The sequence below is a fragment of the Alosa alosa genome, chromosome 11 (genome assembly GCF_017589495.1).
Source record: "Alosa alosa isolate M-15738 ecotype Scorff River chromosome 11, AALO_Geno_1.1, whole genome shotgun sequence".
NCBI lineage: Eukaryota > Metazoa > Chordata > Actinopteri > Clupeiformes > Clupeidae > Alosa > Alosa alosa.
This window is the reverse complement of record NC_063199.1, coordinates 12,649,508-12,665,122: the sequence shown is the minus strand read 5'-3', so window position 1 is coordinate 12,665,122 and position 15,615 is coordinate 12,649,508. Positions and strand designations below refer to the sequence as shown.

At 41.5% G+C, this 15,615-nt stretch overlaps 1 protein-coding gene across 6 annotated transcripts in view; it reads left to right on the top strand.

Annotated features, from left to right (window-relative positions):
* Nucleotides 1–2,918, top strand: part of LOC125303369 (anoctamin-1-like) — a 37,017-nt gene extending 34,099 nt beyond the window's left edge. For all 6 annotated transcript variants that reach the window (XM_048257115.1, XM_048257112.1, XM_048257114.1 and 3 more), the window contains 2 exons: nucleotides 94–199; nucleotides 434–2,918. In XM_048257115.1, the coding sequence (XP_048113072.1) occupies nucleotides 94–199; nucleotides 434–679 (352 nt within the window). In that variant the 3' untranslated portion in view covers nucleotides 680–2,918. The remainder of the gene's footprint in view (nucleotides 1–93; nucleotides 200–433) is intronic.
* The last annotated feature ends 12,697 nt before the right edge of the window (nucleotides 2,919–15,615 follow it).

The window sequence follows — 15,615 nt, the reverse complement described above, 5'->3', positions numbered from 1 at the left end:
AACTGATTCCCCTGGGAATAGGCATATATGTGTGTGTGTGTGATTCCTTATAGTAGTTCTGATTCAGGCCCCTCTGTGTTAATCATTCCTCAGGTATAAGGACTATAGGGAGCCACCATGGGCTCAGGCACCATATGACATCTCCAAAGAATTCTGGGCAGTGCTGGCTGCTCGTCTGGCCTTCGTCATTGTCTTCCAGGTCGGTACCACTATTTTTCGATCAGTGCTTCCAAGTGTCCAGTGGCTATCACAGCCACTTTGATCAGATGTAGAAAAGTCAGTATAACCACTCTCAGTGCTCTTATATTAGACTGAGAGGGATTATACGTGTGGAATGTTTTAAACTGCTTACCAGTAAATTGACCATTAAACTTTAAATGAACACATAAACTGTTATCTCTCTCTCTCTCTCTTTCTTACTCTCTTCCATTAGAATGTGGTGATGCTGATGAGTGACATTGTGGACTGGGTGATCCCTGACATCCCCAAAGACATCAGCGTGCAGATCCACAAGGAGAAGATCCTGCTAGTGGACCTGTTCATGAAGGAGGAGCAGGGCAAGCTGCAGGTGCTGGACAGCATGCTCTCCCATGCAGGCAAAGACAACAGCAACGCCAACAACCACAGCCCAGTGGCCCGCTCACGCTCCACCCCCCACGCACACACCAACAACTACTAACGTCCAGCCACCTACGTGTGTGTGTGTGTGTGTGTGTGTGTGTGTGTGTGTGTGTGTGTGTGTGTATGTGTATGTGTGTGTGTTTGTGTGTTTGTTTGGTGTGTGTCTTTTCCTTTGAGTGTGTGTGTGTGTGTGTGTGTGTGTGTGTGTGTAGGTGTCCTTATTCTTGCCATGACATTCCACAGTGTCCCTTACACACGCGTGGCTTAAGCCAATCTCCACAGTGTGCAGTCCCATGTCTGCCAAGCCTTTCAGCCACAGACTGCCCTGCCAGCCAGCAAGGCCTTGAGTTGCTGTTGCAGCTCACTGACCTCGCTCAGCTGCGGCGGACCATGCGTTGAACCCAGATGATGGGTGGGACGGGGTTTGTACATATTAACTTCTAATGCATTATATTATGTTCAGAACAGAAACGCCAACTTTTTAAACATACATTACTTTTCATCTGCTTGTAGAAGTGTTTTTTAACATTTGCCTGCAGTACTCTTTAAGCAGTCAGATAACACAGTTACCAATCATATACCTCCAATAATCATGGGTATGTATAACCTTCTTACCAACCTTCTTACAAACCAAGTTTCATTTTTATTTAGTAAGGTTTTTATTCTCTTGAAATGGACATTTGCGACTGTTCCCATTCAACACAGTTTGAAGTGAATGGGCACTGCACATATCAAGCAAGAAGCCTTACCAACCAGTGTCAAATATCAACTCTGATTCAGCACAGATATGGTGCAGACATGTGGAAAGACTGATGTCCTAAAGGGCTGTGATTGTAGAAGATCCTTCACAGTTCCATTCCTTAAAGTTGAATGTTAAGGTTAAAGCTTAATCTTTTACAAACAGTAAACTGGGTTGTTGGTGAGCAGCAGCAGAGTCAGATTCACCATACATAGCTTAGCACTACTTTCAGCAAGTCGTACAGTCACAGTTGTAAGATATACTACTGGCTGACAACTGTTAGGCAACACAAACATTTCATCATTCCAACTTGCTGTCAGTTGAGATTTTACTGATGTTTTTCCCAACATCTTTACCTTTCTTCCCATTTTTGTCTGGCTCTCAAAGGCTTGAGATGTATCCCTGCAGACATCATTTAACTCCCCATGTGAACATGCACTGGGAGCAAAGGATTCCAGTTCTTGCTAAGATCTTGATAACAAACCATTAGTATGTGGAAATGCTAAGAGAAAAAGTGTGACTGTTTCTTATTGTGTCCAAGTTGTACTTGTCATATTTCTCGAATTTCTTTTAATGGTAGATCATAACATTACTGTGTACATTACATTGTACCGTGTATGGAATTTATCATTAGGAATATTTTTTTAACTGTACTCATTTTACTGTGCATTTGAACACTTATTGGCTTTACGTTCATTAAGCTCATACATTATATCTAACATGAAGGTACGGTAACGTAATTACTGTAGCAGATGCTTTTGTTCAAAGCATCTTACAAGCATTGAACCTGGGTCAACAGTTTGGAGAGCAGTGATAACCACAGTACCACCAACACCACTTCATCCCTAGCATCCTGCGTATGAGTTTATGTGGCCACAACAGCTTCAGTCATATTACAATATTTCTTATCAAGAGACAAAGTACAGTACTTTTTTCTTGTTGTTCCTTCTGTGTTTTGTTAGTGTATTTATAAGATGTGTAACTCACTGGAGCAAGAAGAGTTGTTTTGAGCTTATTATAAACCTGCCTTGCGCACTCTGAGGTTGTGCATGAGGTAAAGTGGAACAGGCTCAGCACTCCAGAGGAATCAGAGAAAACCCCTACATGGTGAACTGATGCTGCTGCCCTATCAGCGACTTTTTGTACAGTCATTTTTCTAGTGCAGGATTTAGAGTATTTTGTGTGATACTTATACAGTAACATTGATCTCAGCCAAAAAAAAAAAATTCAAATTAGGGACTTACAGTAAATGTCAAGCAGGACATTGTGTCAGATATTGAGTCATGTGTTGCTGTGTTATCTGTATATAAAATCTTATGTTTACATTTAAATCTGTCTACTGGATACATCAAACAGAGTTTTTCCTATCCCATTGTCTTTCTTCGCTTGCCTTACCAGAATAGAAATACTAGGGCTCTTTTATAAATGGTCATTACTGAATATCATTTCATAGCAGCATATTTGAACTGTATAGAGATTATACTGTCATTCTATAGGGATATTACATTGTCATATAGGTCCATTTCTGATGGAATTAAGAATAAAATGTTGTACTAGAGCTCAATGGCTTTGTCATTCTCCATCTGCAAATATGAAGCTGCTGTGTTATTCAGTAGTCGCTGAACAGCATATCTCTGCTTAGCCTGCACCAGGAGGTTCAGCATTCCAGTAAGTGATCACATCAGTGATATAACAGTGAGGACTCTGAAAGAGAAATGCCGTTCTTCAGAGCAGAGAGGCCTCCTTTAGGACACAGAGCAGAGGATCATGTCTCATTACGATGCGTGCCTTCAGGAGGTGTGCGGCGCTTAACACCTCTTCACCTGATACATCACTCTCATGTTGCAGCACCATTTGTACGGTTCCACAGCATTTTTTGCAGCGTCGCACACGCCTATGTGACTTCAGCCCCTGACATCTTTGACACAGGACAGAGTCTTTTCGGCGGAGCCCTCAGGAAACAGAGCTCAGAGGAAGCACTTTTCAATGTAAATAAAGAGAGATGTTCCATCTCCCGGGGTCGACACTTCCTCCCTTTTGATTGCACTTATGAAATTGAGGAATGGGACAATCCGACCCAAGAAGTCACTTTGACAGGAAGTCGTGTGCTGGATTCAATGAATCTGATAGAAAGAGGGAACAAACATTTTTTAAATATTGTCTACCTATAGTGTGTGCTAGACTAAACGTTTGTTTTAGAAATGAAAACAGAGATTGAGCTGAGAACCATTTAATAACACACTGAGGCTGTTTGCAGTTACCATTTTAGATATACACAGGAAAGGTGTTATATTCCTTGTGTTATAGGTAGGAGATTTTCCACAGTGGCCAATCAACAACCAAGTCTATTTCACGTTACACAGCATTAGGCCAGATTCAATGACAATGCACAATTGGCTAGGCCAACTAAATAGAGCATTTAGTCATTGTATTAAGCTTGGTGAGCTGTTTTCTTAATCCATTAACATCACTGTTGGTGGGCCTCAGTCAGTACTTAAGCATCTGTCTGGAGAATCAGGACACAAACATGACACAGCATATTGTCTCATTCCCTGAAATCTAACTGTAAGACCAGTGGCTTAGCAGGTATGCTCCAGTGAGCGCTAACTGCTTGATAATCAATCTCAAGAAGATATTGGTTCCTCCTACTCGTGGGTATAATTAGTTTGGGCTTATTATCCTCCTTAAATTACTTTTGTCCTTGTTCACACAATACTACCTGATCCCCAACCCCCTCTCTTTTCACTGTTCATGCTAAACAGCCTTTTTAATTGAGACAAAGTGAAAGCCTCTGGCAAAATAAGGGCTGTGTTAAGTAACATTATGCTGCTTTTATTCAACCAGCAGTGATTGAGGCACATGCATGTGTGCGTCATTTGAAGCAGTCCCTCCAATGTTGCTTGTAGGGAGTTCTGAGCTGCAGCCTTTCTGGGGCCTTTGTGCTTGATAGCTACTATATAAGCAGGAAGACATGTCACCACACCTGACAGCATGGGTTTCTTTGTGAAATTAGAGCTCAGTTTGCTATGATGATCACTGTAATGAAACCAAGTTGGTTTAGCTCATGGCCCCCTCTTTTCATAAATCAGTTCAACTTGAATATCAGATACAAATGTTCTCTTTGATGTGATCAGATAACTTAGATAAAACAGTATTAACTTCTGTTCATGTCTGGCACATGTCTGTTGTATCAATAATTAGACTTGCTGTCCTTTCTAACATAGCCTATAGACTAAAGTTTAGTCTATAGGCTATGTTAGCCTACTGTGTATAACATGGTCAGGGCTAATTGTTTAGTGACTAAACAATTAGCCCTGATCATGTTATACACAGTAGGCTAAGTACCATGTAGGTCATAAACTGATCACCAAATAGGCAACCAAGAGTGCTGCCATGTATCATGTGGCCTGTGGCTGGTTGTTGTAGACAACTAAGAGCACTAAAAATACAAAAAAACGCGCACATCCGGATCCAAACAGGTGCTGGACCCAAAAATTTCAGTAATAAATGGTGATTAAATTTTTTATAAGGAGTTTTCAGTGTGCGAACTAAGAGCACTGCCATGTAACATGTGGCCTGTGGCTGGTTGTTGTAGGCAACTAAGAGCGCTGCCATGTAACATGTGGCCTGTGGCTGGTTGTTGTAGGCAACTAAGAGCGCTGCCATGTAACATGTGGCCTGTGGCTGGTTGTTTATGTCTCATTATTTACATCTTGGACTCCCCTCCCCCCATTCCTTCACTGTAACTCTGCACTCCCAGCCAGTGGTAGTTGCGCATATGGGTATACTTAACAGGGTTACAGCAGTGGTAGTTGCGCATGTGGGTATACTTAACAGGGTTACAGCAGGACAGCACAATGTACATTTTGGAAACAACATGAACATGAAACCCATCAGTTTATTACTGACCTCTTCTGACCACCTCATGGATTTCTATGCAACGTCACGAAAACATGCGTGCGCAACCAAGAGGCAGAAAGCACCATAGAACAGCATAGAGCAATGCAAAAGAGCAAAAGAATAAAATGAGTTTTTGTGCTGAAAACTGCACCAATTCGAAATCACGATGGTTAGAAAATGTTAAATATGTTCAATATCCCTAACGGAATGCATGTCTGCATGTCTTCGCCAAAATGACAAAATACGATGTTATATTAATAATGCAAATGAACGTCAAACTTTGAAATACAGTCTGAAATGAGATGTTATTATCATTGAGACAACAGGGGTATACAAAAAAATCCGATTGTAGTTTATAACGTTGTGAACGGCCACCAAGCGTCTTCTTCCTCACGGCTGCGCGCGCATCTAGTTTTGTTGGTAAACGGGAAACCCGTGTATGCCAATTACCTGGAAGATATGAGTAAGATACCTGTCACCTTCCTTATACTGAACATCGTTGATGAGGAGGCCAATGTCCAACCTTCCTCTCTTCCTGGACAGATACTGCACCCTAGGGGCTGGAGATATACAACACATTTGTCCCAAACAGCACCCGATAAGCACCTGTTTGTGGTGGACGTTATGTGACAATATACAAATATAGGAAAATGATATACAAATGCAATTAGTAGTAGTCTCTTGTAGTAAAAATGATCTCTTGACTCGGCGTGGAGTGAAAGGTACAGTAGTCTTCTTTTAGTTCATCATTTTACATTTTGCATTGTATTAATTGAATACAATTTTTCACATTTATTTCGCCTTCACTACTATAAACATTTTTAAGTACACGAATTGATATAAATCAGTTTTCATCACCAGTCTTAATACATCAGCTATTGTTTTGAATAATTTGAATATAATTGAATTGGCTACACTGTGATTCATTTTGACACACTTTAAACAATAACATTGTTTACAGAATGATTCAGTGATAAACAACACATTTTCTAACATGAAGATCTTGAAGAGAATGTCCAGTCATAGTAAACTAATGTACAACCAAAGACCACAAGGTGGTGCTACTGATCTTTTTAAGTCAAATATTTTAAGATGGAGGGGAATTCATCAATGCAATGTATTTCAAAATATATAAAGTAAACATTAAGTATATATATTTGATACATTTTGTACATCACATTCTATTATATGTACATTACATTCTATTATATGTTCAAATTCACAAACACATGGGGGGATATGTTTATGTTTTCTTTTAAACAATAATGTCTAATAATACTGTTTTTCTTTGTGTTCCATTCTATCTTATCTTATGCCATTGAGTGTTGAACAAATTACAACTATAACTATAATCATATGAATCATATGAATCGAATTACAACTATAACTATAATCATATAAATATGTGCATTGGTATAGAAAATAAGTCCAGATATTGTGGTCAAAGTAGCAAATATTCAAAAACTTGGTTGTGCAATATCTGCATGTGCTTTCTGGTCATGCCTTTGTGTAGCTACTGTATATTACCATGGTTCCATGTAATGCATTCAGAGCAGCCTGAAAGAGAGGGGGTATCCCAATTGGGCAGGAATAAGGTTGCATGGGGTGAGTAGGAGTAAAAACTAACTTATCTAGTTAAAAAGTGCAAATGTGCAATTGTTTTGGTTTGAATATTGTTTATATAATCACATAAGATAGAAAATGATACGGCCTTGCATACAGTGTATTCAGTGTATAACAACAGTTTGTAGTACCTAGTTGTTAAGCACTACCGTAGCTGAACTTGAAAAGAGCACTGATCAAAGTAAAGGTGGAGAGAGAAGGCACTGCGTAATTGAAAAATGAAATAATGATCTGTACATCTTTTTTTTCAATTGGTATTTTATAATTCCATGGTATTCTACAACTTTCACTTAGAGTAAATGATGGCTCAAGAGATGATTATTCATATGTCAATGTTTTCCTGGGAATTCTCTGTAATCAAGTTTCTTCACTTAACTGAGATCATCTCACTTCTGCACACTCTTTCTCTGTCAAATACTGAACCTTGAACTTTTTCAAGATTTTTTTTGCACTATTTTGCACTATTTTGCACAACAGTGAGTGGTACTACTTACAATATAGGTCTTGAGTAGGGACGAGGGCATGTCCCCCTGAAAGTATGTTATGATTACGTCCTTGATTTGTCTGTCTTCCTATGATCCCATTCAAAAGCTAAAATTATTTAATTTATATCACATAACCCTTTTTCACATAACTTAATAAACAGAATAGAAGTTTAATAGCAATTGTATTTGTTTTTTAAGAAATGTGATATAAATCAATCAACAAAACAAATCAGAAAAGTTTCAGAAAAGTTTCAGACCATTGTGTGATCATGGCTTTTTAATCCAGAGGAATCCCCTCCTGCATCAAGGCCAGTGTGCTGCCTCCACAGAGGCTTTCCGTGGGGAACCCACCCGCTCTCTCTGTAGGGAGCCCACGCCTGCTCCCTGCTCCACAGCCCACCACCAGCACAAGGACACCTCCTACGTGCGCCCTGCGTAGACGAGGAGTCCCAGGGAGGACCCACACCTCCTCTTTGCTCCATGGCAACCCCTCCCTGACGGACATAAGCTCGGGCACGGCCTTGGCACGGTCCCTTGGGCGCCGAAAGGGAGACATCAGTGCTTAGATACAGACTGACAGGCTGACAGGGGCACTGGGACGCCCCGCTGCGTCCACTCAGCTGGAGAGGAGGGGGCGGCTGGTGGATGTGGTCGGGGGTGGGTGGATTTGGGGTGTTGCTCGGCATTCCGCAGCAAAGCCTCACACACTCAGACGGTGGACACAAGAAACCACAAAATCAGAACTGAGATGAGATCTCATTTAGCGGAAATCAGTGCTTGGAGCTGAAATGGTGATGCATTGCCCTCTACTAATCTCCCAGAGCTATGTATTTTGAACAGCCTTCAGGAGTGTTAGGTGCTAATGCCCTTTTCAGGTTTTGGTTCTGGGATCATTGTTGACACTATCATGGGGTATTGTTTCTTCTGCCTATTCACTCACCTCCCCCTGATTGCTGACTGTCTACTACATTTCTCTTGGAGTACCACTTCCACTCTCTGGTTATAATCATACCCTGTATACATACTTAGTTAATGTTGCCATAATGACCATTCATCCAGCTTTCAGGCCCTCTGCCATGACCTTGGTTGAGGGTGTCCTCCTTTTTGACATGTGCCACACAACAATGAACAATTTCTATAGTAATTAATCATGAATACAATGCGTTCTCCACTGGGGCTTTGGAGAGGGATACATAGGCTACACTTAGCACCCAAGACTTCCTCCCATTTGGCTGGCGCGTCTTCTTTTTTGCCTCTCTGTCCTGTCCTCTTCTAACACAGGTGTCCATTTCAGATTCTCATCAGTGGTCACCCTATGCCATAAGTATGCTCCACGCAACATGAGGCAATGTTTTCTTGAACACAATTTTGCACATGGCGAAACCTAAAGAAAGTTAGTATTTTAGACACTTTTAGATGTGAGATGTTTAGAAAGGAAGAAACAGTAGCCAATTCATCTTATCACTAAAAATCTTTAGGATCTAATGCCCCAGGTTATATTAGTATGTTTCTTACTGCTACCAGAAGAAATGATTTGAACTATGTCTAATAATTATTTTTGTAAAAAAAAAAGACAATGTACATACTATAGCCCTATCTCTTTATCTGGAAATTTAATTTTAATTTAATTTGTGCTGTGAAAATAAGTTGAAAAATGAGGCCATGAAAACATACAAGAAAGTTGTCTGTTGCGACACAACCAACTTCTAGAGCCTAACTACTGTGACTGTCTCGTTGTCACCTTGAGTGCCCATGGTGTTGGGTGTGACTGTGCGAATTCCCAAGCCTGCTGAGCAGGAGCCTGATCTCCACAGACACGGCCTATGTCATCGCTGCGTCCGCCCCAGCGGTGGCACTGCCCGTCTCGGGGGGGCCCTGCTCCTGTGACGACACGGTGGGCCCTCCTGAGAGAGTGCAGCGCGGCATGACAGGGGTCCTGATGCCTGTTATGACATCAAACAAACCAGTGGACGGCGGACAGGCAGCAGCGGGCGGAAGACCCTGGCTGCTGGTGACGGAGGGACCCCCTGTCACGCAAACGACCCCCGACCCCCGCGCCGGGCGCCTGGAGGAACCGAGCTGCCACCTCACTCCGCCGCCCGCCCCGCCACCTCCTTACATAAGCAGTCAGGGCGGCTCTCCGTCCAGAGGTTCCCCACCAGCGTGGCGCGGTCCCGGTGACGCCATGGCTGTGACGCCAGCGAGGCTCCCACTGAGGGATACCTCAGCTCGCCCGTGTCCCCCAGCACGTCCCCTCACCTGCGCTCAGGACCCTCCCGCCCTGGCCACAACTCTGGCCACCAAACAAACCAACAAACACAGTGAGACCCCTAAGATCGGTGTGTTGATGCCTCTTGGTTTTTGCTAAGCAAAGGGACAAGTAAGAAGTTGTTAATCATTTCAGAGTGTAGCTATCAGATCTATTGAGAGTTAATCAGTTAAATAATCTGTTGCACACGCTCAGGTGATGGGACCTTTGGTCATTAGGTGACTGGCAGGCCTGATAGTCCAAATACATCTTCCCATAATGTGCTGGCATAGATAAGCCAGCGCCTTTATTACTAGGCCCAATCACTAAGTGATATGCAGGTTGAGAACACATATCTTTTCTGTGTGCGTGTGTGTGTGTGTGCGAGCATGCGCACGCAAGTGTATTTGTGTGTCTGTGTGTGTCTGAGAGAGAGTAGAGTGCTCTCCTCCCAAAACCACTCAGTACGCTCACGACCTTCACATGAATCAAACTGCATGGTAGGAGCTTGATTGCTATCAGCAAACACAAATGCCATCCCGTGTGACCTATCACAGCACCCAGCACGAGCAAGCAAAGGAGGACTTTAAGTGAGCCCCACACTGGCCAATGAGCTGACTTAGCCCTGCTCCTCTCCCCAAACACCAGGCCCGACAGCAGCTTAACCGCTGTTTTGGTTTTCCAAAAATACTCATGGTGCTCCTAATACTCATGGTGATCATTTCACACTTAGACCTAATCACACTTACATCCACACACACACACACACACACACACATGTGTACACACATACACAAGACACATAATACACACAAACACAGTCTAAAATTAGGACTAAGGGCTGTGTGTGTAGAGTATGATGAGTAGGATGAGTCACCATAAGCACACAGCGGGCCTTTACGTATGTCCTCACGTAGCGCTGACCCACGCGGCACTGTCAGGCCAAGAGGCTCTGTGCATTGACCTATACAACACAGCACAGACATGCAGAGGAAAGCCCTGCACCCGCCTCAGGCTGCTCCCTGGCTTCCTCTGCTTACTGCAACCCGCGATAGAGAGAGAGTGAGATAGAGAGAGAAAGAGAGATGGAGAGATGAGAGATGGAGAGAGAAAGAAAGAGATAGAGATAGAGATGAATCCCATTTTGGACTCTTCTGAGGAAAGAGTCTCCAAAGACAAAGAACGATTTAGATGTTGAAATGGTATGTCTTTGGAATTGAAAAAATGCTTATAAAAATGCTTATAATGAAACATTATGAAAGTGCTCAGTTAATCACATGTTAATCACATGTTATAAGTTGTGTTCATTGCTACATTCTATAGGTCATGTTGATTGTTACATGTTACAGGTTGTGTTGATTGCTATATGTTACAGATTAAATGAATTGCTACATGTTACAGGTTGTGTTGATTGCTACATGTTACAGATTGCATGAATTGCTACATGTTACAGGTTGTGTTGATTGCTATACTGGTATGTTACAGATTGTATGAATTGCTACATGTTACAGGTTTAGTTGTTTTCCTTCCTTGTACTTTGCTTACTTGCAGGTATTTGTTTGGCTCATATGATTAAAGAAAGGTTTCGCTGGCAATGTGCAAAGGTTCACTGCTCATGCTTAGCTCAGGTTAACTCAGTGGCTGGCTGAAGTCGCCTCTTTGTCCATGCTATTGTGTTTGTGTACAGGGTACTACATTCTGAAGCGGTCATGCCAAAAAAAAGACACATAATAAACACAGGAGTTCTTTGAGATTTTGCAAAGTTTGAAGTTCAAAGTTTGACTTTCTTTTCTGTGTATGGTCCACATAAGGACAGATAGCCAGCGGCCTGTGACTCATGAGGCTTCTATCTTTAGAGAGAATAAGCTCGTCACATCAGCAGCCCTGGGAAGGTGGAAGTAAACAGCAGTCTTCAGACAGGATCGGTCCAGACACATCACACATAAAGGCTACAATCAAGCTCAAGAGCCAGGCAAGGTATGAAAACCTTGTCCTTGCCCATCTTAAAGGGTTTCAGATGATTGTTTATTAAGTGTGCTTGCTTGCAAATTGTTCTTCTTAAGTTGTATTATTAAGTGTGCTTGCAAAGCAGCACACTTATTGTTCTTCTTAAGTTTTATTATTTTTCCCGTCTCCCTAATTTTTTGTCAGCTCTAGCGCCTAGGCCCTTTGAGACAGAGACACCGTTCCAACTTTAAAATGTCCGGTCAGTACCGGTGTAAGTTGCTCGCGAAGATGACGTCAGGTGGGCGTGTCGTTCGTCCGCCATATTGGATTGAACACAAAGCGAAACAAAATTTCCACAGGTCACAAATTTGGTCCGAACGCCACGAAACTTGACGTACATTATCCTTGGACCAAGCCTCACAAAAGTTACCAGAAGGATTTTTGATTTTCGGAAGCGTTTGCCCGTCACAGCCAAACGAAATCGGCGGCGAAGCTCTGAAACAGGAAGTCGTCCATATCTCAGGAACACTGTCACATATCCATACCAAATTTGGTATATGAACTCGGCACTCTAATGTGAGGGTGCATAAGCTAAAAAAAGAGAAATATTCCAAAAGTTACCAGCATTTGGCAAACCACCCACAGGAATTTGGTAACTATCATCTTTCACTTTTGCAGTTGCACTTCAATCATATTGCCTTCCAAGTATACACAATGTCTCTGGGCAGCCTTGCCCAATTATGAAATCCTTGCTCAGCCATGGGATAGTATAGACTTACGAACTGAGATGACAAGGAGAACATTAGCTATTTATTGCTGACGTAGTACAGTTATTTTCACATTGACGGTATTCAAATTTATTTTTTCATTATTGTTAAATATCATTATGGGAGAGTATTATTAAAAATGTTACAAGTATGTAAATTCATATGTTTACGGCCATTTAGGTTTTACTGTGTTGTTTTGTTGTAAAGATATGCAAGGCATTCTGGGCCATGTAATAGACAAACAGTGATCGGCAGCGTTAACTTGATTTCCATACGTATTAATATGAATGTGTTTTTGTAAACCTAGGGACAATAAACTCCCATCTCTGTTACAAAAACGACCTGGTAATCGCTCACTGAAGAGGAAACTATGATAAAAAAATTGTTTTCCTTAAAGCATGGAGTTGACGACACAAGCAAGAAATGACACGTTAATGTTAAATACATCTGAACGCTAGGTGGCAACGTTGTATTACATTTCTCATACATACGGTGACATCATTAGAATTATGTGATCTTCACAAGTAAGGAGGGTGCAAATATTATGTAATTTATAATGGGAAATTATTGGAAATGTTATTTTTTTGTTTATTCTAATTGTAAACCACACACATCCATTCGTAATCACACGTACACATTTAAAGGTCCAGTATGTAGGAAATAATGGAAAATAAACTGTAACCATTCCAAATATGATCACCATATGTTGTCAGAGAGTAAGGAAACACGATGAATTGAAGTAATGGCTTATTTGACAACATTACTCTAACCCGTAAAACCCCGTAAAACCCATGAAAAAAAATGAGTTACGGGGCGGAATCTCTTGGAATTTTCGTTTATGTTTTGAACGATTAATTCTAGAATAGCGTATTAATAATGGGCTAGCACGTCCTCCTATTTGGGTTGCCAAATTAGCAAAGGCCAACTGTCAACAGCTGTCAGTTGTAGTCATGAACGCCTACGAGAGGCAGACAAATTTCCAAAATTAAAACAAGAAACAAATTAAGTGGACATCGGAGGAGCTTCCTGAGATGGTGACGTCTTTCAAATCAAACGAAGAATATCAAGTCTGACGCAGAGCTGGCCATATTTCTCCACAACAGGTAGCCTAGGCTAAACTTCATCTGCATCGCTAACTTCAGCTAAATATGTTACGTTGGTTAGAGAGGTATTTTGTGTTTTCACTGTTTCCGTAATGTGTAGCTGGGTCATGGTTGGAGAAACGTTAAAGCAGCTGCAGGTCAACTAACGTTAGCTAAGTCTTCATGACATCGGGCAACCCAGAAGAGGCTCGCGTCTGGTAGTCTTGAGAACGTTCACCAGTGTTTTGATTTTGGCCTGCAGAACGTTCGGTAACAATCCTACAAATCGCACCTTTAATACTGAAAGACTCTCATTTCGTTCATTTGATGTTGCCTAGCAACGCAGCCTTCAGAGCAAAGATTCTAGAACAGGGCTTCAGAGAGACACGTTTTGAGTTTGTGGCCAAGAACCTAAAATATCGGTTTCCATGTGTATGTGCTGGATGGTGTGCGTCCTTTATGAAAGTAAGTGTTTTATACAGTTAACGTTACAGACATAATGAGTCATGTTGTAGTGGTCAACATAAATGTGCCCCTTCTGTTATTAGAATGATAAGTGGAGAAACATGCTAAGCAGAGATTTAGTATCATTCATTTCTTGTGTGGCTAGCTATAGGGAGGAGATGTATGTTGCTAATTGGGATTTATGTTAGATAGATAGATAGATAGATAGATAGATACTTTATTGATCCCCAGGGGAAATTCAAGATTGTTGTTTAGCATAATGCCATGGTGATTTGATATGAGATGCTTGCACTCGTAACTTCGTCACTTGTAACTTTAGGACTGCTATTTTTTTTACTAACAGTAATTCACGAAGCACTTTAGCCATGGGCGGATTATGAACTTTCAGGCCCCTGGGCCCAGATGTATTAAGGGCCCCCCACTAATTGTCGCATATGTGGGAGGGGGGGTTTGGGGGTCCTCCTCCAGAATTTTTTTTATTCGCTTGATGTGATATCCTGTATTCTGGTGCATTTTGGGGATGGCCAATACTAAATTCAATCAGATTCATAGCCTATATCCTGATTTGTTGATATTGAGGCAATGATTCCATGCAATGGCTTGGGCTTCAGGGCCCCCTGACCCTTGGGCCCCTGGGCCTGGGCCCGTTAGGCCCGTGCAGTAATCCATCCCTGACTTTAGCCCTAAAAGTAGCACCTAAGTCTGTGACAGCTTAAAAGAAGTGGCGAGGACTCCTAACTCCTAACGCGATGTTTTGAAATGCGTCTACTATTGTCTACAGGAGCTTCCAATCGCGAGGGAATTTGCATTGTAGGCATAACTAAGGGATGCAATAACACCACCAACAACCAAAACTAGCCTACTCATTGGCAACATGTACATTAAATGTAACGTTTCATGTGAATCAAATTAAAATGTTTTCTTTGCAAACGTAGGCATATGGTGACAGATTAATTTAATAATGCTGCTGTGTGAATCACGGTAAGCACGAATGAAGTGGCCACTTCTTAATGGGACCCACTGTATGGAAGTGGGCTAAGTAAAATAGAGATGTTTCAAATAAGATAAGTTAATCAGAATTCTACGATATGCCCGCTTGACAACGGCAGAGATAGAACTGGCCTTTGGCCATAGCAACCATCCATTTAGAACGATTGGCCTTCATAGCAACCAAAGATCTGAGCTGTGTTGCAATGTGAGGCAAAGCATAGAAAGGTGATGAAATACACAGAGACAGGTCAAGAAATATAGTGCAATGTAGACAGTAGTATACAGTTGATTTACAGATAGTGGTTTAGAGTAATATAGAGTATTCCTTTATTCTGAGATAAATAGATAGGCTACATCAATAGGCTCTCAAAACAACCCCAGGCTCACAAAACAATCCCAAGCAGACATAAGGTCTTTATAGAGCAAATCCATATAGATTATTTGTCAAATAAACCAGTAAAACATAATTTGTGGGATGGAATATATAACATTCACACTCATAGCTCATATTTTTTTTAAATAAATCAGTAAAAAAGTATCAAACAAGCAGCTTTTTAATGCCTTGGTCATATTTCATAATTTCAATTCCTCTGTAGGTTACCTGATAGCCCAGTTTGAGAGGCGCAAGACGGATTGACATTATTTATTTTGCAGCCAATCACTGCTGTCATTTTATTTTATTGATTTGATCTCAGTCATAGAAGCTAAATTCGAAGGCAGGCCAAAGGTAAAATCCAACGAACCGTGA